Source organism: Amphiprion ocellaris, chromosome 1, assembly GCF_022539595.1.
Source record: "Amphiprion ocellaris isolate individual 3 ecotype Okinawa chromosome 1, ASM2253959v1, whole genome shotgun sequence".
Lineage (NCBI taxonomy): Eukaryota > Metazoa > Chordata > Actinopteri > Pomacentridae > Amphiprion > Amphiprion ocellaris.
The window spans coordinates 598,822-625,588 of NC_072766.1; the positions used below are offsets into that span (position 1 = coordinate 598,822).

Below are 26,767 nucleotides of genomic sequence, written 5' to 3' on the forward strand. Positions count from 1 at the left end.
ATATTTATACAGAATATGTTACTGAAGACATCTGACTTGCCAGCTGGGTGATGAAAACTACACTGAAAGGTGGTACAAATGCTGTCAGCCAGCATATGGACATGTAGGAGTCCCGCTGATTTCCATCCTGGGTTTTCTGGATGTTTCATGGAGTTCTGTGGGTCGCTAATTGGACCAAAGCAATGAGTGCCTTGAAACCACGGGCGTCTGTGGAAGGCCTGAGATTGGAGATGTGCTGTAAATAAACAGTTGGTTAATTGAAAACAAGGCTGGTCAAGCTTTTCACTAGCAGAAGGAACACCAGGGATGGCAGAACCACCAGCGTTGAAAAGTAAAAGTAGAAAACAGCCACCGCAAGAGGCTGAATCTGCAAAGTACAGGCTAATTCTGCAGGAAGACTTTGATAGAAGCTACCAGTTTTCTAGGTACTACTTTTGACTTCTCTTATCCAATTTTGTTCAACATAATGAGAGAGATGCTGGGGTGTAGCACTGACTGGGTCTGCAGGACTTATCTACTATTTACTGCAAACCAGTGAAATGCAAAAGACAAACAAAGATGGCAGCTTCAACAGAATGTCCACACTAGCATCGATGAGTGAATGAGCAGAACAGCACTTGCTACGCTGTATGACATGAATCTAATAATCTTTGGGCACGACGTAAAGTTTACTCTGCACGATGAAAACGCAGCAGAATCTCAGCCTACGATGTACGTGAGTTGACGTGAATGAAGAATAAAACGTCATCAGCGTGCGCCGTCCATTCATGAAAATAAACAACCGAAGCAGAAACGGAGCTCCTACAATCACAGGGAAACTAGCCAAACATGAACCCTACAATCACAGGGAAACTAGCCAAACATGAACCCTACAATCACAGGGAAACTAGCCAAACATGAACGGAGCTCCTACAATCACAGGGAAACTAGCCAGACATGAACCCTACAATCACAGGGAAACTAGCCAAACATGAACCCTACAATCACAGGGAAACTAGCCAAACATGAACCCTACATTCACAGGGAAACTAGCCAAACATGAACCCTACAATCACAGGGAAACTAGCCAAACATGAACGGAGCCCTCGTCCTGCTGATATTTATGTGTTTGGAGAGAAATCCCAAAAAAGGAGGAGGAGGAGAATATGGTCGTGGCTCGGAAAGAGAGGAAAATTTGGGATGCCAGTTTTGCAAAGGGAGCTTGAAGTAAATACTTGTTAGCATCTACTAGCATTCAATGTTAGCATTTCCTGTTATGGTCTGTCATTTTCCAACAAAACACATTTCTTCTTTGTTTAAATCCCACATACTTGTTTTGATGCGTTTTGTCTCCACAAATCATCTATCTGGGTTTATTGATCAGTACGTCATTTCATCCTGCATTTCTATTGGTCAGTTAGCTGTTGTAGGTCCAGCAGCATCACACTGGGAGACGATCACCCCAAATTCCTGAATTTTATGGCAGCTCGTCTTTGGTCGCCATGACAACGGCCGTCCTTGAACCTGTTTCACAGCGACATAGGACCACTGATTCAGAGCCAAGACCAAAGATATCACCACCATTCTCTCACCATTGGTATCTTTGGTCTGGGATGGCAGAAAATCTCACAGTGTGCAGCCGTCTTCACAGAAAAATGCTGTCGGCCTCTAAAAGGCTGCTAAATGTTAAATAAGCTTTTGAATTTCAGTATTTACTTCGTACTGTTCAAACCTTAGAGATCAGTACAAAAGTCATAACCAGGTTTGATGTGGACTTCCGCAGATGTATTGCTGAATAAAACCGCCTGAATACCTTTTCCTATGCATTACTGTAATCTAATAGAGCTGCTGCGCTTCATGATAAAAGGGAAATAAGAAAAATGAATGTGATTGGTTCTAAGTGCGACTGAAAGGCACTCATCCACTTCAACCTCCTGTCAGATCAGACTTTTCTCTGGACGATGGGACCAGAGCTTAGCATGGATGTTTTATTCAACCGTCTGCTAGTAGTTGTCCTGTTCAAAAAAAAAAAGAGTCAATTTTTACTCAAAGTTCTATTTGATCTCCTTTGTGCCAAATTGTGTTGTAATGGCCACAGGACGCTGACAAAAAGGGCTCTACTCCACAACAAACACGTATTACACCAAGATTTCATCTGCATGTCCACAACATCAAAGAGCATTTCTCAAATATCGGAGGAAAACAGAGAAACTACGTCGTTACTACTGTGTGGAGTCTCTGTGTGTGAAGATTGCATGTTTTCCCTCGTGATGTGTGGGTTTCCTCCCACAGGTGAGGTGAGTTCGTGACTCTAAATGGACTGTAGGTGTGTTTTCCTGCCTATATACAGGATGTGTGCATCATATGTGTACACCACCAGTCGAAAGTTTGGACATACGTTCTCATTCAGTGGTTTTTATTTTATTATTTTATACATTCTAGATTAATACAGAAGACATCAAAACTATAAAAGAACACATATGGAATTATGTCGTAAATAAAAAAGTGTTAATCTTCAGTATTAATGTAGAAAATAATACAGATAAATGAAAACAGGGTTTCTGCAGAAATCAGCCAGTCAAATTTAATGCTTTTTAATGCCATTTTAATGCTAGACTGTAAAAATTTTAATGCAACGACCGCAAACTCAACAAATTACACGGGTTTGTTTTTTGGTAAAAGATGATTTTTATATGAAAACTGTCCCTACATTTCACTATTTCTGAATCAGGAAACCACCTTTGACCACCAACAGGCTGCAGTCATTCTCTGAAATCCACGTTTTCTTGCCGTTTTTGCTGGAATTTGCGTTTCCCCATTTCCCAGCTCTCCTCCACCTGCTCCAGCCTGCCGGACACTTTAGAAACATGCAGTTTCTAGCAATTGTCCCCAACCGGCCGAAACAATTATCAACATGTTTACGCAGATGCACATATCTGACGAATCGCAGTCTATAATTACATATTATATTATTATTATCAAATATTTTTCTTCAAAACTGCAGGAAGAATTTTTAATGCCATTGAGAACCAGATTTAGTGATTTTTAATGCCATTTAAGGCCTTAATTTTCGAAAAATCACTTTATGACTATTAATGCTTTGTAATGCCCTGCAGAAACCCTGAAAAAGAATTGAATGACAAGGCGTGTCCAGACTTTTGACTGGTAGTGTCTATTTTTCCAACATGTTTTGCTTGTTGGGGTTTCATTTACACATTTGTGTTCATCAAATGTTCAGAAATAACAGTAAAATCTCCAGACTACAGTCCGGTAAGGTAAGACAGACTCATTGTCTTTACTGCAGATGGATCGATGGTGCTTTCTGTCGTATGCAGTCACCCCCTAAAGGCTCATTCTGGACAGGAAAAGCATCGGTGATGATTCACTTTTAATTGGCTACTCCACCCAGCGATTGGTTGCTCAGATCCAGACTCATATCAATACCAAGTTGACCACTTTCTGTTTTATATCTGCTTGCCTGCTTCTGCTCTCCCTAAACCTGCACTGATGACTAAGAAACTGTTCATTTACTGGACCTTTTTAACTACTGTACTCCATGTATTCAGAATTAAGTCTGAATTCTTTTAAATGCTGGTAAAATATGGAACATTTACATCTACCAACTGCACGATAAATAAAGCTTGAAAGGATAGTTGAGTTTCTATAAAGTGGGGTTGTTATTTATAGTCAGTATTTTAGCTAAAGTAGATGGTGATGGCCACTAAAGTCAGTTTTAGGAAGCAGAGAGGACCGCTGGCAGGGAACTGTTGAACAGGATCAGCAGCAAGACATATTTTAGCCTCCTAGAAAGAGGTCTTTGATATTCCTACACATAAATGCACCTGTTTAGTTTCTCTGGTGAAGCACGAATTTTGTACTCTGATGCAGGAATGCAGTTCTACAGCTGAGAAAACGCAGTACCAAACAACAGTGTTGTCTGATGTCAAGGTGAAGTGGTGAGAATATCATGAAAATCACAATCACTTAAACCAGAGGGGTCAAACTCATCGTAGTTCAGGTTCCACATTCAGCCCAGTTTGATCTGAAGCGGGCCGGACCAGGAAAATCAGAGAGTAATGACCTATGAATAACGACAACTCCAAATTTTTCTCTTTCTTATATTGCAAAAAACATTGTTGTCAGACAAAAAGTGAGACAAAGTATTCCAAAAATGAGACACAAAATGACAAAAATGAGAAACAAACAACAAAAGCATGAGACAAGCAACAAAAGTCAGACAAAAAAACAAAAACAAGACAAAATATTCCAAAAAAAAAAGAGACACAAAACGACAAAAGAACAGTGAACAATCTAGTATTTTACTTTATGATCCAAAGAACTTGTCATGGTCTAGAAATGATTTTAAATTTATAGTTTTACTAATTTACAATCTGCAGTTAATGTCTTCTCTGGAATTTTTACACTTTGAGAGCCGGATTGGACCCTCTGGAGGACCGCTTTTGGCCCACGGGCCGCATGTTTAACACCCCTGACTTAAACTGATAATGATTTTATTTTTAGATGGTGTCTAAAACCTGTTTTGACGCTGACCCCGTCCACAGCGGTACATTAGCGGTGCTGCAGAACGATCTATTCTAGATGCATCTCATACATCCTGCTTCAAACTGTCCCTTTAACGCAATAAAACTGAAAAACTGTGTCCAGGAGCAGCTGAAAAAGTTGTTCTACTCTAGCGAGACGAGAAATCAACATTTGTGGTTTTTAGTAGCTCTGGTGTTGAAACAAGCACTCTGTCATTCTAAACACGAAGACTGAGAAATCATGCAGTTGTTTGAATTCTGGAAGTCTCTCCCTTTAACTGACCTATCTAGACCACAGGACTCCTTAATGTCCAGATGTCTAGTAAAACACTGCTCTATGGTTTCCTCTAATCCTGGGGTGTCAAATTCATTTTAGTTCAGGGGCCACATTCAGCTCATTTGGTCTGAAGTGGGCCGGAGCAGTAAAATCACAGCATAATAGAGAAACAAAATGACAAAAAAATGAGACAAACAGCATGAAATGAAACAAAAAAGTGAAAAAAAGTGGACAAAAAAAAAAAATCACACAAACCAGACAAAAATGACAAAAAGAAACTAAACTACAAAAACATGAGACAAACAACAAAAACAAGACAAAATATTACAAAAATAAGGCACAAAACGACAAAATCAAGAAATAAACTGACAAAAAATTAGACAAATGACACAAAACAAAACAAAAGCAGACTAAAAATGGCATTAAAAACTTACAAAGTGACAGAAAAGTGAACAAAAACAAGACAAAAAATTACAAAAATGACACAAACGACACAAAAATGACAACAAAAGAAACAAAACGACAAAAATAGTCAAACTACACAAGCGAGACAAAAAAACACCACACAACAATAACGACACACAAAACAACAAATAAAGCAAAACACAAAATGACAAAAAACAACAAAAAACACAAGCGAGACAAAAAGGAAACACAAAACCACAAAAACATGAGACAAACGACAAAAGTCAGACTAAAAAAAAACCCACAAAAACTAAATATTACAAAAATGAGACACAAAAGAACAATGAGCAATCTAGTATTTTACTTTATGATCCAAACAACTTGTCATGGTCTAGAAATGATTTTAAATTTATAGTTTTACTAATTTCCAGTCCGCAGTTAATGTCGTCTCTGGAATTTTGACACTTTGAGGGCTGGATTGGACCCTCTGGAGGACCGCTTTTGGCCCGTGGGCCGCATGTTTGACACCTCTGCTCTAATCCATCATTTCTCCACTGAGAGAAGTTCAGTCTCCTTCAACAGTGATCCGTGGTTCCATATCAGTGAAAACAGACCGGCCTTTCCTTTACATGTCTGTGAAATCTATTCAGCTTTGTCTGTTGGAAGTGTTTACTTCTTGGGATGCTAACAGAGACGGTGTAGTGTTTGAGGAGGACATCTGCCTGCCAATACCTTGAACAGCTCCACAGCGTCCACCCATTTCTCCTCAAAAACCTTCTTGTCCTTGGCACAATAACGCATCATAATCTCAGTGTCGACGACACGCACTCCTCACACAGCAGCTGGAAGAGGCTTGATTCTTAATTGAATCATCCTCATTAATATCCAGTGACAGTTGGTCATGCATCAGAAAACAACACCTGACTGAGTCAAACCGCATTAATTTATAAAGAGCCTGTACGACCACATTGGCTGAGAGGAGCGAGGCCCAGCTCAAAGCCAAGAAGAAATGAGGTCACGTTCTCCCATCTGGAGGAGAGGACAGAGCAGGTTAGCAGTAAGAGAGGCAGACCCGCTCTCTAAATATTTAATGAGTTTCCGCACAGTTGGCCTTTTCCAGCCCTTGCCTTTGCAAAACAATAGCCATTATACTCCCAGTCGGGTTATCATATACGCATGTAGAGCTCCAAAAAGCACATCAACGTTCAGAAATAACAAAAAAAGCTGTTTTATTTTCCAGGCTAAACTATCTTTTATGTCACCTCTCAGTCCGACACTGACTGATTTATAAAGGCAACATTGGTTAAATCTAACAGCATCAAACCCTGATCTCCTCCACAACTCCATTCACATGATCCTTTATGACTGGACCCATTTCTACCAGGACAGCAGTGGATGACTTTTAAAAGGCATTTTCTTCTATTGTTCCATTGTTCCTGGTGCTTCCCACCCATTGCCTGTGGTACCAAAAAGAGTTGCTCTTAATTTAATTCTCAGTTGTGGTCATTTAATCCTCAGAAGGTTCCTGTCAGTCAGAGGTTTCTATAGCAGCGATGCGTCAGCAGATCTGACTGATCTTTATGACAATCCAGGAATTATCAGGGGGACAGAGTTAATGGATGACAAGTCGAGGAGTAACTATTGTTATAATTGCATTGTCTTCTAATCAGAATACTTAATAATGAGGCTTATAGGGCATGGCTGTAAAAACATATGAGGATCTGGAAACACAGATAGTCTGTTAGTTATCACTTCAACACCACAAAAACACACCATGTAGGAAAGATACTGGTCATTCTGTGTGACAACGAAGGTAGAATAAAATTACAATGATGTTAAAAATAACTGTTTATTGAATTTAAGGACATATTTCCACATTTGGGTTTAAGTAATTTGGAGAAAATTACTTTTAGTTCTATGTACTAGTTTAGTTTCTGGAAACTGGTTCCATAATTTTGGGAACTTTTTAGCCAAAAAGGTGCTAAAGTTAGTGGAGCATTTTAAAGCATTTAAGAGCTTAATCTCAGACAGGCATCTATTCAGGAGAGCTCACATTTAAGCAAAATGTTGGATAAATACATTTTTAATTAGTGCACATTTGGCAAATAATTGACCGAATTAATGGTGGAAACGTTTATGCACAGTGTTTGAGAGATCTCCTGATCAGACTCTTAGGACGGAAACATTTGGGGAAAATATCTAATTAAAATTCTTCTTACAGATGTTGTGATTTGATTTGTGATTATTAAGCAAGTCAAGCAATAATCACTGTGTAAGAATTAAAACATGTAATGGAGATATCAACAGCATGTCTCACTAAAGCATAAAGGCATGAATGTGTAAAACCAGACTACAGTCTAAACCTTCATCTGGCACTCAAAAACTGGAGCCTTTACAATTTTATAACTGCAAAGTTTTAAATCGTGGCTTAGATTCAAAGCTGACTAATTGCTTAGCCCTGTTAATCCTCGTGTCGTACTGTGGTTCAAAATTGACCCATTTTAAAGTTTGAAAATGTGGGAAAAAAAAATATATTTTCACTGGGAAACTTCTGATGTCCACATTTTAACATTTTGAGGAAACATTTTTTGGTGGAAAAAAAGAAAAGTTAAAAATGTTTCTTAAGAACAGTCACAGAAAAATCAACCAAAATCCAGCGAATTTTGCTTTAAGTGATTTTACATATATATATATATGTATATATATATATATATATATATATATATATATATATATATATATGTATATATATATATATATATATATATATATATATATATATATGTATATATATATATATATATATATATATATATATATATATATATATATATATATATATATGTATATATATATATATATATATATATATATATATATATATATATATATATATATGTATATATAAATAAAAATAAAATTTCTAATATGTTCTTTAAGAACATTCACATAAAAATCAACCGAAATCCAGTGAAATTCGCTGGATTTTGGTTGATTTTTTTGTGAATGTTCTTAAGAAACATTTTTAACATTTCTTTTTTTCCACCAAAATATGTTCAAAACTGTCCCAAAAATGTTAAAAATGTGGACATCAGAAGTTTCACTGTGAAAATATATTTTTTTCCCACATTTTCCAACTTTAAAATGGGTCAATTTGACCCGCAGGACAACATGAGGGTTAATTATACTGCAGACAGGAGCATGGTGGTAGATGATGCATGGTGTCACCTGGATAATGGCTGAAGTATCATGAACCATTACAAATGCACACATTATGATCTACTCTTCCACAGAATGGGACAGGTGCCCCTTTCCAGCCATAATTTTCATAAAGTAGCTGTGTGCGGTGAATAAAGACGCAGCGCCAAGCAGTGGAAGTGGATTTTAAAAAAAAACAGGCTTTCTGTCCTTAGAGAGTTACGTCTGAGAAAAAACCATCAGCTGCATTTGTTCAATGGGTTTCAAAGGAGCTTTACTCCTGTCATTTTGAATTGAATTGCAACTCTGCTAAATCTATTTCCAACCAAGGTCACTGCTCAGCACACTTTCTATGCACGTGGGCGTCCATGCTTTGACCCGGCTTAATATCAATGTGCAGCCTGAGTTGAGTAATCACTTGTTGTGGAAATGATGCAATCTTTGGGCAGATCTTCCAAAACAGTCAAATCATTATCATGCTGTCCCACAAAAACACCAACAGAAGCGTGACCTTACCTGTGGTGCCCAAAGTTTTGTAGAACCGGTACTCTAGATGCAGCTGTGGGGCCCTTGACTTCACCGGTTCCTGCAGAAAACAACCCAGTTAATGACATTAACCACACAAACTGAACTAAACCAGTTCTTGTTGTTGTTGTCATGTCACTATAAATCAGTAAAGAAAAACACTTAAAGGCATTTCCTTAAAAAAAGAACACTTCTGATGACTCATCTTGCACCATCTCACATGTGTAAACATGTCAACAAATACAATAAGGGTCATTCCCTAAAGCTACATTCCACCAAAACATCACAGGTAGTGTGGTAAATGTGTCAAAACAAAACAATATAGAGCCTGATAATGAAGTATTTAACCATCGTGTCATCCTGCGGGTCAAAATAGACCCATGTTAAAGTTTGAAAATGTAGAGAAAAAAAAAATCTATTTTCACAGTGAAACTTATGATGTTCACATTTCAACGTTTTTGGGAATTTTTGAACATTTTTTGGTGGAAAAAAAAGCAATGTTAAAAATGTTTCTTTAAGAACATTCACAAAAAAATCAACCAAAATCCAATGAATTTCGCTGGATTTTGGTTGATTTTTTTTGTGAATGTTCTTAAAGAAAATATTAGAAGTTTTACTGATATATATGGAATCACTTTAGATATTTTTAGGATTTTTTGGAAGATTTTTGCTAATTTTTAAAAAATATTCTCAAGAATTTTCTTGCCAAATTTAGGGGATTTTTTAAAAATAAAACTTTTAAGGGAAACTTTTAAGGAATTGGTGGAATTTTCTTCCTGAAGGTTTTGCAAATTTTCATAAATTTGGGGAATTTTCTTTGCTGAATTTCTGGATTTTTTTCAGACAAGGAAACAATATTTTTTGGTGTCCGTAAATGAGGACAACAGGAGAGTTAAAGGGACAATGACTCTAAATTTTAAACTTCCCTCCCAGTTCACTGACCGGGTTTTGAAACTCAACACATTTTCACTCCAAGCGTCAGCACACTAAACAGCAACGTGAGTGGGGAGCTTTGAAACTGAAGCAAATTACAACTCCCTGGTGAGCAATAATAAGGGCATGAGTCAGGAGCCACGGCTTCCAGTCCAGCAGCTACTGGGAAGACACGCCTAGCCGAGTATCTACACCTCATCCACGTTTTCTGTTCCAACACCAGAACAAACCGGCCGACCGTCCATGCCACCCGCAGAACAACCGGCATCATTTTAAGTCATATTTCTGAAAATCAACTGCAAATGACCATGAAAAACATAATATGTATTTTATGTATAATCAAAGCTTAGTTACAGTCAAAAATGTTCAGTTTAAATATTAAAATGTGATATTAATGACATTTTAGTCATATCTCTTTATTAACATCCATCTTTCCCTCTTTGTATTTGATTTATTATTTGGATTCTCATTATAACTGCCCATTTTATTCAAGCAATGACTCTTAACCCTCCTCGTCTTTGTTTACGAACATCAAAAAATATTGTTTCCTTGTCTGAAAAAAATCCAAAAATTCAGCAAAAAAATTCCTCAAATGTCTGAAAATTTGCAAAACCTTCAGGAAGAAAATTCCAATCATTCCTTAAAAGTTTCCCTTAAAAGTTTTTTTTTTTTTTTAAATCCCCCAAATTTGGCAAGAAAACTCTTGTGAATATTTTCAAAAAATGAGTAAAAATCTTCCAAAAATATCTGAAAAATATCTAAAGTGATTCCATATATATCAGCAAAACTTCTAATATTTTCTTTAACAACATTCACATAAAAATCAACCAAAATCCAGCAAAAATTCGCTGGATTTTGGTTGAGTTTTATGTGAATGTTCTTAAGAAACATTTTTAACATTTCTTTTTTTCCACCAAAAAATGTTCAAAGATTTCCAAAAAATGTTGAAAATGAGGACATCAGAAGTCTAACTGTGAATTTTTTATTTTTTTTTCTCCACACTTTAAAACGGGTCAATATTGACCCGCAGGACAACACGAGGGTTAACAATAGCTGCTCCACTATGCAACGGACCAATTTTACGTAAAAATAAAGAGCTTTAAAATCAATCATTAAAATCATGAAATCGATTCTGAAATCAAAGGTGAGGAGTCGAGCAGAGAAACAGAAGCGTGCACTTACCAGTTTTATGGCTACATACTCGTTGGTGTAGAGATTTTTACCTGAAATAAGGCAGGAAAGTAAAAGCATACATTAGAGGCTTTAAAACACAAAGTACACCACTTAACGCTTCACAACAGGTTCACCGGGGAATAAGCAACTCTGGAAGCGATGAAAAGACTATATCTAGAAAGCTCCAGATGAGAAAATGTGCAGCTAACAAACTGAGTGCAGCTACACATCAAAACTCCATTTCAGTGTCAATTATTCCGTGCTTTGACCCGCTTATAACACAAGACTGACACTAGGGATAGACCAATCCATTACTGTGGCCTATATCTGGCATTTTTCGATTATCGGTATCTGTATTTTTATTGGCCGATCATTAATAAATTAAACGCTCTACATCAGGTCTGATACGGCCTCCTCTGTTTGTCTGGAGTCACTCTGTGGTCAGAAACGTCTCAGCAGAGACAAAAAAACCCCAAACAAACCTGAAAAAAAACTGAACAAGAAGCACAAGCTGCTGCCACAAACCAGGAAATAAGCTTCTCTCACAGTGGCTAATGGCTAATGGCTAAGTTAGAAGGCAGCTACAGATTAACCTGAATCTAAAACAAAAATTAATAAAGCTTAAAGATATTGATCTTAGTGGATAACAAAAGTGAAAGAACAGAGACAGTTTAACCCTCGTGTCGCCCTCGTGTCGAGTCAAATTTGACCCGTTTTAAAGTTTGAAAATGTGGGGAAAAATATATATTTTCACAGTGAAACTTCTGATGTCCACATTTTCAACATTTTTGGGAAATCTCTGAACATGTTTTGGTGGAAAAAAAGAAATGTTAAAAATTTTTCTTAAGAACATTCACAAAAAAAATCAACCAAAATCCATGAAATTTGCTGGATTTTGGTTGATTTTTATGTGAATGCTCTTAACAAACATTTTTAACATTTCTTTTTTTCCACCAAAAAATGTTCAAAGATTTCCCAAAAATGTTGAAAATGTGGACATCAGAAGTTTCACTATGAAAATATATTTTTCCCCACATTTTCAAACTTTAAAACAGGTCAATTTGACCCGCAGGACGACATGAGGGTTAAATCCAGTCTGCATCGTAACATAAAGACTTTCTAATCTAATCTCTAATTTCTAAGTGACCCTAAACGTTTGAACAGTAGTGTATATTGGTCCCAGATATCGCTCATCTGCCTTTCTTGATTACCAGTAACTGGAACTGGTATCTAACCCTAACCCTTCCATATCGGTCAATCCCTAATTTAGACTCCACTCACCAAGCTTCAGTTCACCAAAGTTTCCACAGCCGATCTTCTTGCCCACACGGAAATTGGGCCCCACCATGAGAACCCCGGAGGAGCTGGAGGATCCGGACGGCCGGGACGAGTGTCCGCTTCGGCTTCCCTGGGAAACTTTGGTGCTCCTCGCCGGCCGTTCGCCATATTTGTCTCTTTGCTGATCCATGGTGTGAGCAGCTCAGGTCAGCCTGGAGTGATGTAGGAAGAGGCCTCCTGGGCCGGGCCCACCACAGCCACAGCCCTGCTCACTGGCACCGTCTGGATGGGGCAGCCACGCTCATGGGACAAAACCTGGGGCAGTTATCCTCACCCTGTCACCTCTAACAGCTGCTAAACCTCAACATCTGTCCAGGAAGGAGACGGTGGAAGACCTGCAAGAAACACAACAGATGACAAGAGATTTGGCATTTACTTTCTGTAAAGATAGGGACACTGTGATGTAGAGATGCCCACTAATTTGACCTAATAAATAATAATAAAATCACTTCAGATATATATAGGTAGCTATATATTGGATTGAGAACACAACTACAGCATCAATCAATCAACCAATCAAAGTTTATCTATATAGCCCAAAGGGTGATCAAAATGCTTTACAGTAAAACAATTTACAGTAACAAGTGAATTCTTATTGTATTTGAAAAGATCTGATGTGCGCATCGATACTCAGAGGACATCATGTTGTTTAAGTCCCTTTTTAACCCTCCTGTTGTCCTCATTGACAGGCACCAAAAAATATTATTTCCTTGTCTGAAAAAAATTACCCAAATTTCTGAAATTTTGCAAAACCTTCAGGAAGAAAATTCCAATAATTCCTTAAAAGTTTCCCTTAAAAGTTTTATTTAAAAAAAATAAAATAAAATTGGCAAGAAAAGTCTTGTAAATATTTTCAAAAAATGAGTAAAAATTGTCCCAAAAAATCCAAAAAATATCTAGTGATTCCATATATATCAGTAAAACTTCTAATATTTTCTTTAAGAACATTCACATAAAAATCTAAACATTTTTATGTGAGTGTTCTTAAGAAACATTTTTAACATTTCTTTTTTCCACCAAAAAATATTCAAAGATTTTTCAAAAATGTGGACATCAGAAGTTTCACTGTGAAAATAGATATTTTTTCCCACATTTTCAAACTTTAAAACAGGTCAGTTTTGACCCGCAGGATGACACGAGGGTTAAAACATACTCTGACCAGAAAGCCTTTCCTGATTTTACATGAGTTAAACATTTTTTGAACAGTCTTATTATTCATTATTTATCATCTCTTTTCACCATTCCTGCCCTGAAAAGGTGTTTTATAGGTTTTTATTTTTTATTCATCTGTTTTTTCCTGCTTTTAAAATTGATGATTCACTGGCTTCAGATGGGAAGCACTTTGTAACGCATTTTAAAAGTGAATTTAAATAAAAGTGTATCATTACTCATGTCATTGCATTGCTAAGGCCTCCTGACTACACTGCAGAATGCTGACGTAAAGTAGTCTCACCTTAAAGACATGTTAGCTGCTTTAAATTTTTTAAATCGTGCCTCTGCATCAAGCAGTGGACAGACGCAACACAATAAAGCAAAACCAAACAGAAAGTGGAGCTGAATTGGGCTTTAAATATTTAATATTGACAAAGCGCTTTGTTTCACTGCTGTACTTCACCTACCTTTACCTCTCTGATGGCAGCTCTTGATAATCAACAGACTTCATTAACACAAACTGTAATTTTACCTCTCAAACAGGGGGGTTGCTAGTCTATTATAGTGTTTTAACACATTTTTAACACACTTTAGCGCATTAGTTCAGATCTAAAATAAGACAGTCACACACTAACATAAACCGAGTGATGGAAGCAGCTCCTGTTTTCTGCCAGGCAAATTACTGTTTTTGTCAAAGGAGTCTGGTGCGAAAAGAACATAGAGCTTCAGTTTCCTGTCTGATGGAGAGATAAACTGCTACAAACGATTCTAAATGTAGTGTACATTAGACTGATATGGATCTTTTAGCCATTTGATTTTTTTGTCCTTCTTTTTTAGCAGGTTAAACTATGTTTTGCTGCAGAAGTTGAAGGGAGGACTGATGGGACTGAGACCGTGCTTCAGGCGTAATCGGCATTGATTATGCGGCTAGCCCAGCGCCAAGCTAAGTTGGAGGCTAGGCTAATCGACACGGAAGCCCGGGCACGGAGGGATAACTTAAGGATTTACGGGATTCCCGAAGACAAAGAGCGGGCGGACATGGTTGGGTTCCTGAATAACATGCTGATAACTTCACCCGAATTTCCACCAGACAGAAGTCTCAATATTGAACGGGCTCACAGAGCTCTGACGGCAAAGCCCACAGGACCACAAGCGAAGCCTCGCTCTATAGTGGTCAGGTTCAGCAGCGGCGGACAAAAATTTCATTTTACTTGGGACCGAGACTCATTAAAATACTTAGGAATAAACTTACCAAAGAGACTTCGAACATTAACAGAAATAAACTATGGCCCCCGCTTTTCAAAAATTAAAGAAGACATACACAGATGGAACCAAATCTCTTTCCTTGGTCTTAGTCATAGAATTGATAGTGTTAGAATGAATATCCTTCCACGCTATCTCTTTTTATTCCAAGCCCTACCTGTAGAAATCTCAAAAAAAGAATTTTCTGAACTTAACAAAATTCTTTCCAGATTTATTTGGCAAGGTAAGAAGCCCAGGGTCAGGCTTAAAACACTACAGCTCCCAAAAGAGCAGGGGGGAATGGCACTACCAAACTTTAAAAATTATTTTTTTGCAGCCCAGTTTCATCCACTAATTAGCTTGTGTAATCCATCCTTTCAAGCTCGGTGGAAAGATATTGAACTCTCAATTATGACTGACCCCCCCAATACAAGCATCACTTGCACACAAACAATTAGTAAAACTTATTGACAAAATACAAAACCCATGGATCAAAACACAGCTAAAAATTTGGAGCACGGTAAAAGAATATAAATTAAGCAACAAATTACAAATAGTCCAGTGGTGTGCCCATGACCCTGAGTTTAAACCCAATGTATTAGATAAGGGATTTAAATCATGGATTTTGAAAGGAATAACATCTCTCTGTCTTACAGAAAAATGACAATTTAAAACCTTTGAAAAACTGAGGGAGGAATATAATCTTGAAAGAACTGACTTTTATAGATTTCTTCAGGTACGTAATCATTTTGAGCACATCATCAAAAAGGAAACAGATTTTGGTGACCCGATACTGGCTATTCTCATTGATGCTTATCAAGGTAAATCAAATAGAGGTGTCATCTCTCGAACCTATAAAAGCCTGATGTCTAAAAAGCCCCACAGTACAGATTATGTTAAAGAAAAATGGGAGTGAGAGAGTAATACAGTAATACTGAATGAAGATTGGTTGAGCATATGCTGTTCTCAATGGAAATACACCAGCTCCTGTGTGTGGCGTGAGTTTGGGTGGAAATGCTTGGTCCGTTTCTTCATTACTCCAAAACAAAAAGCACACTTCAGTGGTGGGGTAGCAACATGTTGGAGAGTGTGGACACCAAGAGGCCAGTTACTGGCATATCTTCTGGGAGTGCCCAGTGGTTCAACTGTTTTGGATAGAGCTCCACAAAGCTTTAAAGATCATAATCAACACCAACCTACCAATGCAGTTTTCCACACTGTTTTTAGGAAAACTGGATTTACAGATTAGAGCAGCTGATAAATATTTATTTGGAATTAGGGTTGTCAAGGTTAACCGGTTTTACAATAACCACGATTATAAATAGATATTCGTCACATTTTTTCACAACCACGATTATCGTAGAAAAGCCTCGCGAGAGGTGCAATGCAAGAAGCGTGAGCTGCGCTGAGTGGAGAGAGAGTGGCTCCTTGGCCTGTGCGCGCGCTCCTGTCTAATCGGCATCACTGAATTCACTCACCGCTAAATTGAGGATGGCTGACGGGGGTGCTCCTCCGGACTTGCATCCTCCCAAAAAGCGACTCAAATCAGCAGTATGGGATCACGTTGGGTATCCAAAAGATGCTAAAGGTGAGGTTTTCGTGGATGGGCACCCCCCGTGCAAAGCCTGTCGTCGCAAAGTTGCAGCAAAAGGCGCGAATACAACCAACATGATACAGCATCTTCGTGACAATCATCCATCGCTGTATGTCCAAGTCAAGGTAAAATCATCATTTCCCAATAAAAAAGTACAGCAAACACCGCGTTAGTGCCAACCAGTGCAGCGCTTCTAACAACTTTTTCCACAAGTTTCAAAAATGGGGGGGGGGGGGGGGGGGGGGGGCCAATGACGTAGGCCTAATGCACGTGTGTAGGCAACACTACAGCAGTGATCCCCAACCACCGGTCTGCGGCCCGTACCGGGTCGCACAGAAAGAAAAAATTATTTCTGGGTTTCCGGCCCGCCGCGCGCACACACACACACACACTCCCCGCCCGTCACAGCCGGGCTGCTTTCCTGCGTCCGCAGGTGAGGGGAAGGCGGCGGGCCGCGGCGGGTGGGGAATGGGAGCGCAGGAGGGAACCGGAGCTCCCGACCCGCCGGTTGTTTTGGCTCCGGAAGCCCGTGACCTCCTCCGAAGATGCTGTCGGTCCGGTCCCCTCAGCAGGGAGTGTGGTCCGGGAAGCCCCGCTGCCCGCTGACAGTGGTAGTGGAGGAGACAGTAACCTCCAGGACAGGGAGGCTGTCTGTCTGCCTGGACCTCCTGTCAGACTCTAGAGTTTTCCCTGGGAAATGATCCGGGTGTTTTGATTAATTGTTGTAAAATTAGTGGTGAATTGTTTATATAAACGTTTTAGTAAAAATAAATAAGACTCCCATTTATCCTTTTTTCTGTAGTTATATTGTCTAAAATTGTGGAGGATATTTAAAGCTTAAAATGAAGTGTTTTTAGAGTCTTTAAATGTATTCTTTTTATGTCTTTTTGTTTTGTTTGATTTACAAAGTAAACACTACGTTATCAACCATACATTAAATTGCAACATTCCACAATACATAAAAGTCTCAAAGAGGCACTTCACTAGAACTTACTAGAATTTACTCACTAACTTTTGTTTTAATGGCAGCTAAAGAAGCCTTTAAGTTCCTCAAGTTAATGACTGTTTTGTAATGCAATTTGCACTTTCATTTACTACAAAGACGTGTTGGAACAATTTATTTTATTTTATAAGAACAGTAAATGTTTAAAAGTTTAAGTATTATTAAAGAGTTTATTTAAATACAAACACTGGGTTTTTTTCTTTCATAATGTCGATAATCGTGAATAATCGTAAAATCGCAATATTTCCTTCCACAATAATCGTGGCTCAAAAAATTGAAATCGTGACAACCCTATTTGGAATTTTGATAACCGCTGGCAAAAAAGCAATTACAAGGCATTGGTTGCTTCCTGACCCACCCACATTACAGTAGTGGACAAGTATTGTGAATGACATTTATCTGATGGAAAGAATTACTTTCTCTCTTCGCCTTCAGAAAGAAACATTTATTAAACTGTAGTCCAAATGGGCTGAATATCTACACTCTTTACAAAAAGAAAGCACAGATGTTTAACTTTGTGTCTCTGTCCAAGTGTGCTTTGCGATCCGGTAATGTTTAAAATTCTGTCTACAAACTTCCTGGTAAACATTCACCCCTTTTTTATTATTCTATAGATTGACATGAATCTTTCCCTGTTCATGAGTTTTCAGAAATAACACTTTCGTCTTCTTTGGTACTCTGTATTTTTATTGTTAGTTGAAATTGTATTATAAAAAAAAAAAAAAAAACTAAATGTGAGCGGCAAAAAATGTATCAGTGTATTAATGTACCCCTTGTTTTATGGTCTGGAAGCTCTCACATTGAAAATAAAGAATGTCCAAAAAAAAAAAAATCTGTGTTTACGAGAACACGGTGACAACAGTAGCTCTCTATAGCAGCGCCGTCGGGCCGAACTGATAGGAATCGAGCCACAGCGGTCACAGAAAACACAGCAACAGGTTTGAGCAACAACACAAACCTTAAGCCAGAGTTTGTAATCGTGAAGGCATCTCACCACCCACAGCTACGGCTCGGTGGAGAACATTATGTAAACAATTACATAAAGCTACGTGTGCTGAAGGACACCACAGCTTCACCTGATGGACGCCGGTCACTTCTGGTTCAACTTATCCTTTCTGTGCAAACACTGAATTATGGGATTAGCGGACAGAAAAGGCAGTTTGGTGTGGGATTGTGCAATCACTGCTGCGTTTGATGTTTCATCTTCTCCAGGCCTCCTGGGGACTTTCTATTCTGTTAATCATCTTCAGCCAGTTATCGTCCTGAAACTAACGCTGGCTGTAAATTAGCCACATTATCGATTCAACATTAAAAACAGCTTTTTATGCTTCCAGTAACAAACACCGCAGCTACAACTGTTTTCATGACAATGCTGTAATTCCCGAGCATGGAAAGGCTGCTGCTGCTGCTGCTGAAAGTATTTGTGTGTGGGCTTCTGGATGACTCATGCTCAGATCTCAGCATCAAAGACAGCTAGTTTGCTCTCAAGGGCAGCTGTTGCTATTACATAAAACCAGGAACAGAACAGCACGGCTACAAAACAGCAGCACATACCAATGGCGGGCCATAACACTTTCCATTGTGCAAATAATCATTTGTAGGCCGCTCTGTTTAGATTAGCTCAGCTCAGGGTTTGTTCTGATTGAAGAGGAGGGCTGCCATCTTAGCGCACAAACTCCCACTCAACCTGCATTCATCCCCTTCACACCGCCACTAATTATATCCCCGAGAAAGCTGTTCACTTCACAGCTCACATTTCTCTACATACATCACAGAAAACTGCACTATCACAGCTAAAAGGAGCTCCGAACTGTCGGTTTATTCAGAGCTACAGTCATTAAGGTTAACTACCTGAGGATGGGTTGTATTTTAAGAAAGAGAAGTGAGGATTTTTGTGCAAACTAACGCTGATTAGGTCTTTATCCTGTAGAGCAAGGGTGTCAAACTCATCTTAGCTCAGGGACCACATTCAAACATTATGACCAACCTGAAATTTCTTTTAAAAAAAAAAAAAATTTCTATTTCAACAACATTCAGCCTCAGTTTATTATTTAGACTTTAAAACTTCCAGATCACAGAGTGTCTATGAAGGAACACAACATTTAGTCACAGCTATCTGGAACTGAACCATACAATATTTTACTTCATGATCAAAACGACAAAAGTCAGGGAAAAAAAGACAAAAAACTACAAAAACAAAACAAAATATTACAAAAACGAGACACAAACTCACAAAAATGAGACAAACAACACAAAACAAAAATCAGACAGAAATGTTACAAAATGACAAAAATTTGACAAATGATGACAAAAGTGAGAAACGAAATACAAAAAAAAACAGAACACAAGCGAGACAAAAACAAAATGAGAAAACGATACACAAAACAACGAACAAAGCAAAACAAGTGAGACAAAAATGAGAAACAAATTGATAAAAACATGACAACAAAAGTCAGACAAAAAAACAACAAAATATTATAAAAATGAGACACAAAACGACAAAAGAACAATCTAGTATTTTACTTTATGATCAAAACAACTTGTCATGGTCTAGAAATGATTTTAAATTAGTAGTTTTACTAATTTACAATCTGCAGTTAACTTTGAGGGCTGAAATGGACCCTCTGGAGGGCCACTTTTGGTGAAGATGTTGATCCCTCACACTAAACTGACACCAGACAAGCTTTTACTGTTAGTCTGGAGTTCGACTGGAGTAAATTAATGAACTGAGAACGATGACCCACCCTGTAAACTGAGTGCCAACAGCATGTTTTACCTTTTAGACATGAAGCTGAATGTGCAGTCTGTATCTGTTTTATGCATTTGTCATTATTTTTGCCAGCAGGATTACAGCACTACAGTCAGTCTGTTCTAAACGTGTTCAGACATGCCTAACCTGAGTATTACTGGAGAAAAAAACACATTAAAGTGGAACAAGAACCTAATTCGCACTATACAAGGCTGAAAAACCTTGAACTGCAAACATGTACAGCTATATGTGCTGTAATAAGTAAGCAGGCATAATTTATCTACTATACCGTTCCTTCTGCGTCATCATTAAATATCTAAATTTACTTAAAATAATTAAAACAGAAAAGAAAAACTAAACCGAGTCTAAAAAATATTTTGTCAGCCTATTAATATCTAGCATTTTAGAAAAATAGACTTACTGAGCTGCAAAAGGACATGCAAGCCAATACAGAACAGCTCCACAATAACTATTGTCTCTGCAAATGTTCAGTTTCAGCTGAAACTGTGTGGATTGTATTATTTTTGAGGGATTCCCTGAGACTTTGTTTAGAAGGGGTTTACTAAATAAATGCTGGGGAACAATCGCATAAATCTGCAACTTTTTAAACTGTCCAGACAGTCTGTGTAAATTAATTTCAGCCGAGCATCTAATCAATAGAAGAAAAGAATGAAACTGAGCAAAACTAAGGAGCAGAAACTACTGTGGAGTAGAAATTAGTGAGGAGTAGAAACTAGTAGAAACTAGTGAGGACTAGAAACTAGTGAGGAGTAGAAACTAGTGTGGAGTAGAAACTAGTAGAAACTAGTGAGGAGTAGAAACTAGTGAGGACTAGAAACTAGTGAGGAGTAGAAACTAGTGTGGAGTAGAAACTAGTAGAAACTAGTGAGGAGTAAAAACTAGTGTGGAGTAGAAACTAGTAGAAACTAGTGAGGAGTAGAGACTAGTGTGGAGTAGAAACTAGTAGAAGCTAGTGTGGAGTAGAAACTAGCAGAAACTAGTGAGGAGTAGAAACTAGTGAGGAGTAGAAACTAGTGTGGAGTAGAAACTAGTAGAAACTAGTGAGGAGTAAAAACTAGTGTGGAGTAGAAACTAGTAGAAACTAGTGAGGAGTAAAAACTAGTGTGGAGTAGAAACTAGTAGAAAATAGTGAGGAGTAGAAACTAGTGAGGAGTAGAAACTAGTGTGGAGTAGAAACTAGTAGAAACTAGTGAGGAGTAAAAACTAGTGTGGAGTAGAAACTAGTAGAAACTAGTGAGGAGTAAAAACTAGTGTGGAGTAGAAACTAGTAGAAAATAGTGAGGAGTAGAAACTAGTGTGGAGTAGAAACTAGAGTGGAGTAGAAACTAGTAGAAACTAGTGAGGAGTAAAAACTAGTGTGGAGTAGAAACTAGTAGAAACTAGTGAGGAGCAGAAACTAGTGTGGAGTAGAAACTAGTGAGGAGTAAAAACTAGTGTGGAGTAGAAACTAGAGTGGAGTAGAAACTAGTAGAAACTAGTGAGGAGTAAAAACTAGTGTGCAGTAGAAACTAGTGAGGAGTAGAAACTAATGTGGAGTAGAAACTAGTGTGGAGTAGAAACTAGTAGAAACTAGTGAGGAGTAGAAACTAGTGTGGAGTAGAAACTAGTAGAAACTAGTGAGGAGTAAAAACTAGTGTGGAGTAGAAAATAGTGAGGAGTAGAAACTAGTGTGGAGTAGAAACTAGTGTGGAGTAGAAACTAGAGTGGAGTAGAAACTAGTAGAAACCAGTGTGGAGTAGAAACTAGTGTGGAGTAGAAACTAGTAGAAACTAGTGAGGAGTAGAAACTAGTGTGGAGTAGAAACTAGTAGAAACTTGTGAGGAGTAGAAACCAGTGTGGAGTAGAAACTAGTAGAAACTAGTGAGGAGTAGAAACTAGTGAGGAGTAGAAACTAGTGTGGAGTAGAAACTAGTAGAAACTAGTGAGGAGTAAAAACTAGTGTGGAGTAGAAAATAGTGAGGAGTTGAAACTAGTGTGGAGTAGAAACTAGTAGAAACCAGTGTGGAGTAGAAACTAGTAGAAACTAGAGTGGAGTAGAAACTAGTAGAAACCAGTGTGGAGTAGAAACTAGTGTGGAGTAGAAACTAGTAGAAACTAGAGTGGAGTAGAAACTAGTAGAAACTAGTGTGGAGTAGAAACTAGTAGAAACTAGTGTGGAGTAGAAACTAGTGTGGAGTAGAAACTACTGGGGTCTTCTATATAAACGGCTGGTTTTGATGAATGCTTGCTGAGTTTTGATGTGAGACGGGGAATCCTAGCTTTATCCCATGCTGGTGCCGTGTCTCCTGATAAATGAGGACATGTTGGAGGACACACACCTTCTGGCACCATTTTAAAGGAGCTGCCGGAGCTGACGACATGAAAGGATATTATCAATTCTAATCCCATTACAGATTTAATTTACTGACCCCCTCAGTTGAAAATGCTGCATACTGAAAACAAATATTTAAGGATATGTTGGTTGTGCAGCTTCTTAAAACGTGTTTTGTTTAAAACTCAGGCAGTAACAAAAGGAACAGACATTATTTCAGAACTACAGGAAGCAGAGAACCCAGAAACAGATTAATGAGAACTGATTCTGGACTCCCAGGTGAAAAACTGAGAGAAAATACAGAAATGCTGAGCTGGAGTTCAGATGTTGGATTTTAAATGTCACAGCAGACTTTCATAACGGACACTTGAGTTGGTTTTGTGCTGGACTTGAGTAGATAAGTGGTGAACATGACTGGATTTCTGATGATAATATAGATTTATGACGTTTAATATAGTGCTCTTTGCATACTGACATTTTATTCGACTCTGGCTCAGTCTTTATGAGACGAATAGTAATGTCATTGATTTATGAACCTGTATACCTTAAATGGAAAAAGCACACGATTGTTTTACATTTTTATACAGCTTCGTAAGGTTCCAACTCATTTTTCTTCCTATAAAGCTGCAGACATTTTAAAACGGATAACCTACAGCATGCAAAATAAATATAAACACCACACAGTAATACTACCACATATTCTGAACAATTATTAAAGTGTAACAGCCTCTCTCTCTCCAATCAGGATATCCACAAGTCATTCTGTAAATGCGTCTTATCACTGAAAATGCTCCTGAAATGTAGTTGTTGTGACTGCAGCTGATAAGTTCTGCTGATCTCACGTCTGTGTTGCGCCACCAACACTCTCTCAGCTGAAAATGACCATCAGACAACTCGGTTGTTATAGTTCTAGTCTGGAAATGATCAAGTGGGAATTTGGTTTTCATAGAAATATATAACAATGTAGTATGACAGAAGTATTTTCACAGCCCTGGTGAAACGTGAAGAGCATCAACACACACACACACACACACACACACACACACACACACACACACACACACACACACACACACACACACACACACACACACACACACACACACACACACACACACACACACACACACACAAACACACACACACACTAAAATGTTTGCAGTCTAATCACAAGCACCGGGTTTGTTTGTTTGATGACACCGCTAATCAAAAACTAAATATTTTAAGAATTTATGAACACTGATGTAATTGGTTAATAGCTAGTTCTAAAATCCACCACCATTCACTGGTATTTTTCCTCCAGTAGGGTGCCATTGAAAAGGCATTAAAGACTCCACAAACTTCGATTGCGGTCCACAAATTTGCCTGTCAAAATATCTTGAGCAACCGAGATGCTTCTTGCTGATTAGCATCTATTAAAAATGACTAATCTGCTGACATCTTTTCATTTTTGCAGAAACATAAAGGCCATGAGTGCAGTGATTAACCTTCAGTGGAAAGATCAGCCTGAGAGGTGGGCCTGCCGACGGAGCAGACTCCTACTGAGGCGACGCCGGCGAGCAGCTGCCTCCTCCTTAGAGCTCCTACCAACTGGAACCGCTGACAATTCAGATCATCTGAGAGCTTCCTTACAAATCAGTTCATATAAAACAACACATGCATGCTAGGACTGTGTGTTGATCCTCACTGGAGCTTAACAATGAACTGATTTCAACACAAATGAAGTAGCAAAGATTTAGGATCCAGGTTAAGCACTGCATCTGATCTGGTTTTAAACTGTTGTGTCAACAGGTTTAGATGTTCATGCCGTTCTACTCATGTTTTAACGCTTTATCACGTTTCAGCTCCGCTCCACAGTAAATACTGAACTAAAGCTTCAAATTTTAACGTCTACACAAAAAAATTACAATTCCATATTTTCCCAAAATTGTTCAGCGCTGAGAGGTTAATCGAAAAATACTGAACAATGCACATAAACACATCATATATCACTTTAAACCTGACTGGAACAAACCAAGTATACATTTCCATACCATGGTAAACTAAAATGCGAACTAACCTACATTAAGGCATGTAAACAGTGAGTTCTGCTCATCATCGCCTTTTGAATTAATGCAACATAAACTATTTCACAGCAGCCTTTCCTCCACTCTCTAAAAGGATGTAAAACAATAACCAGCGTTTTTAATAAACAGAACCGCTCTCTGAAAGCATGCCACCGGGTTATTTAGTGGAAAATGTGGTGACTAATTATTCTGCTGGCTGGAGAGTGATTGATCACGGGCCATGCTGTATTGATTGTTTGTAAACCATCTGTGCATCTATCCAGATCTACTATCATCTACCATCATCTACCATCTACTATCCATATCTGCTACCATCTACTATCCATATCTACCATTAACTACTACCACCTATTATTCATATCTACCACCATCTACTATCCATATCTACCATCATCTGCCATCTACTATCCAGATCTACACCAGTTTGACCACCAGCATGGAGGATCTTCACTGCAGATGATTTAACTTCACATTTACTCTTTACATGTGGAAAACTTGCAGCATAATCACCATCATTCTTCTGTGCTCTCTGTTGTCTATGCTAACATGCTGCTGTTGCAAATTAATTTCCTATTAAGGATCAATAAAGTAAACATTCTATTCTATAAATTCTTCATTACTACAGGCTGACGGGGGGCCTTGGTTAAATCATTTTTCACACAGTTTAATCCTGACTTTGCATCCCTGATCCTGCCCAGAGAAGCAGCAGAAATAAAGAGTTTGTGTTTTTTAATGTGTAGAAGCAGTTTGGGCTCTGATAAGATGATGGATCCTCTGGAAGGCCTCTGCTGGAATCAAAACAAGGAAGCCAGTTGGCAGCTGAGCTCCAGCGTTTCTCGGACAAAGCCCTCCATGGCAGCCTGATATGAGTGATCATCGATCAGTAGGAAAACAAACCACCAGGTTAGGTTAAAACCAGCATCCTGCCAACACCAAACCTGACTAACCAGTCACAGAGCTAACGTTAGCACATTACTGAGCCCCAGTGGCTGGTCCGGTTTAAAATATACACACAGGAAAACCGCCACGCACTTATTTCCTCCTGAATGACAATACTGGGCTGTTTGGATGGATAAAAATAAAGCAAACACTCTTTCCTTGGTGTTAACGCTTCGGCTAACAGCTCCTGGCGGCTAGCTGACAGCTGGACCGAAACAAGGAAATTAGCTCCGTTAGCAACGAAAATATGAGCTAACGAGCAGCAGCCTGGATGTTAGCTCACAAACAAACAGCAGGCTCACCTCGGCTCTGGTGGGTCCACACGGTCCGGACCGGGATTGTGAGCTGATCACGGCAGGTTTAAACGGTCTCCCGGGGCTGAATGTGAGTTTTTTTGTTCTTTTCCGTGCCGCTGGTTGTTACTGATGCTCCGCTAACAGGCTGCTCGGCGGATCCTCTCCATTCTTCGTCTGCCTCCGCTGGAAGCTCCGACACTCCGGATGTAGAAACACGGCACCGCCCGCCTCGGAACGCACACTTCCAGGTCACACACTTGCTAATTAGGCATCACATCATCCCTATGTCACGGTTAACTCCTCACAGAGCCTCCAACCACAGCTAGATACCAGCCTGAGCTCCAAATCCTGCTTTAAAGTGTGTCGGTCCTTTAACCAGGGGAGGAGATTACACCAACCCTAACCCTACTACCCCTAACCCTACTACCCCACACTAACACTAACCCTTTAACCAGGGGAGGAGATGACACCAACCATAAACCAGCACTAACCCTACACTGACTCAACACTTACCCACTAACTCTTAAACAAGGGACGGAGGTTACACCAATGCTAACCGTTTAACCAGGGGCGCAGATTACACCAACCCTAACACTATACTAACCCAGCACTAATCCACTAACCCGTTAACCAGGGGTGTCGATTACTCCTGAACACTGGAGGGACACATTAAGAAAGGGTCTGGTGGTCCTTCACTGACAAATTATGAGCATCCGACACTTTATTTCCTGCATTCTGATGATGTAATTTTTAAAATTTAATTTTTTTTTTTGCATTTTCTGCAACAATTTATGTTAGAAATGTCTTTATTTAAATATTGGAAATATAAAAGGAGAGGGGACTGCAGTTGTAGGACCATATTTCTTGGATCCAAGTCTTGTTTTTTTCTTTTGGAGCCCAGTAACACAACCTACACTTGTTTACGCCAAAGAGGAGCAAACTTTTTCCCTTACTATGTATAGTTTAGAGTGGAATAAACCTTTAAAACCATAGCTCTTTTTGTTAGAAAGTACAATTTGGGTGGA

General features: G+C 38.7%; 1 protein-coding gene across 4 annotated transcripts in view; it reads right to left on the reverse strand.

Moving 5' to 3' along the window:
- csnk1g1 (casein kinase 1, gamma 1) overlaps nt 1-25,968 on the reverse strand; it is a 52,101-nt gene extending 26,133 nt beyond the window's left edge. Inside the window, exons 1-4 of one of the 4 annotated variants that reach the window (XM_023274286.3) lie at nt 25,749-25,968; nt 12,313-12,704; nt 11,041-11,081; nt 8,917-8,986 (exon numbers count right to left, since the gene is read on the reverse strand). In XM_023274286.3, coding sequence (XP_023130054.1) covers nt 8,917-8,986; nt 11,041-11,081; nt 12,313-12,499 — 298 coding nt within the window. In that variant the 5' untranslated portion in view covers nt 12,500-12,704; nt 25,749-25,968. The remainder of the gene's footprint in view (nt 1-8,916; nt 8,987-11,040; nt 11,082-12,312; nt 12,705-25,748) is intronic. The other 3 variants (XM_023274287.3, XM_023274284.3, XM_023274285.3) reach the window with 3 other exon arrangements.
- Between the last annotated feature and the right edge of the window lie 799 nt (nt 25,969-26,767).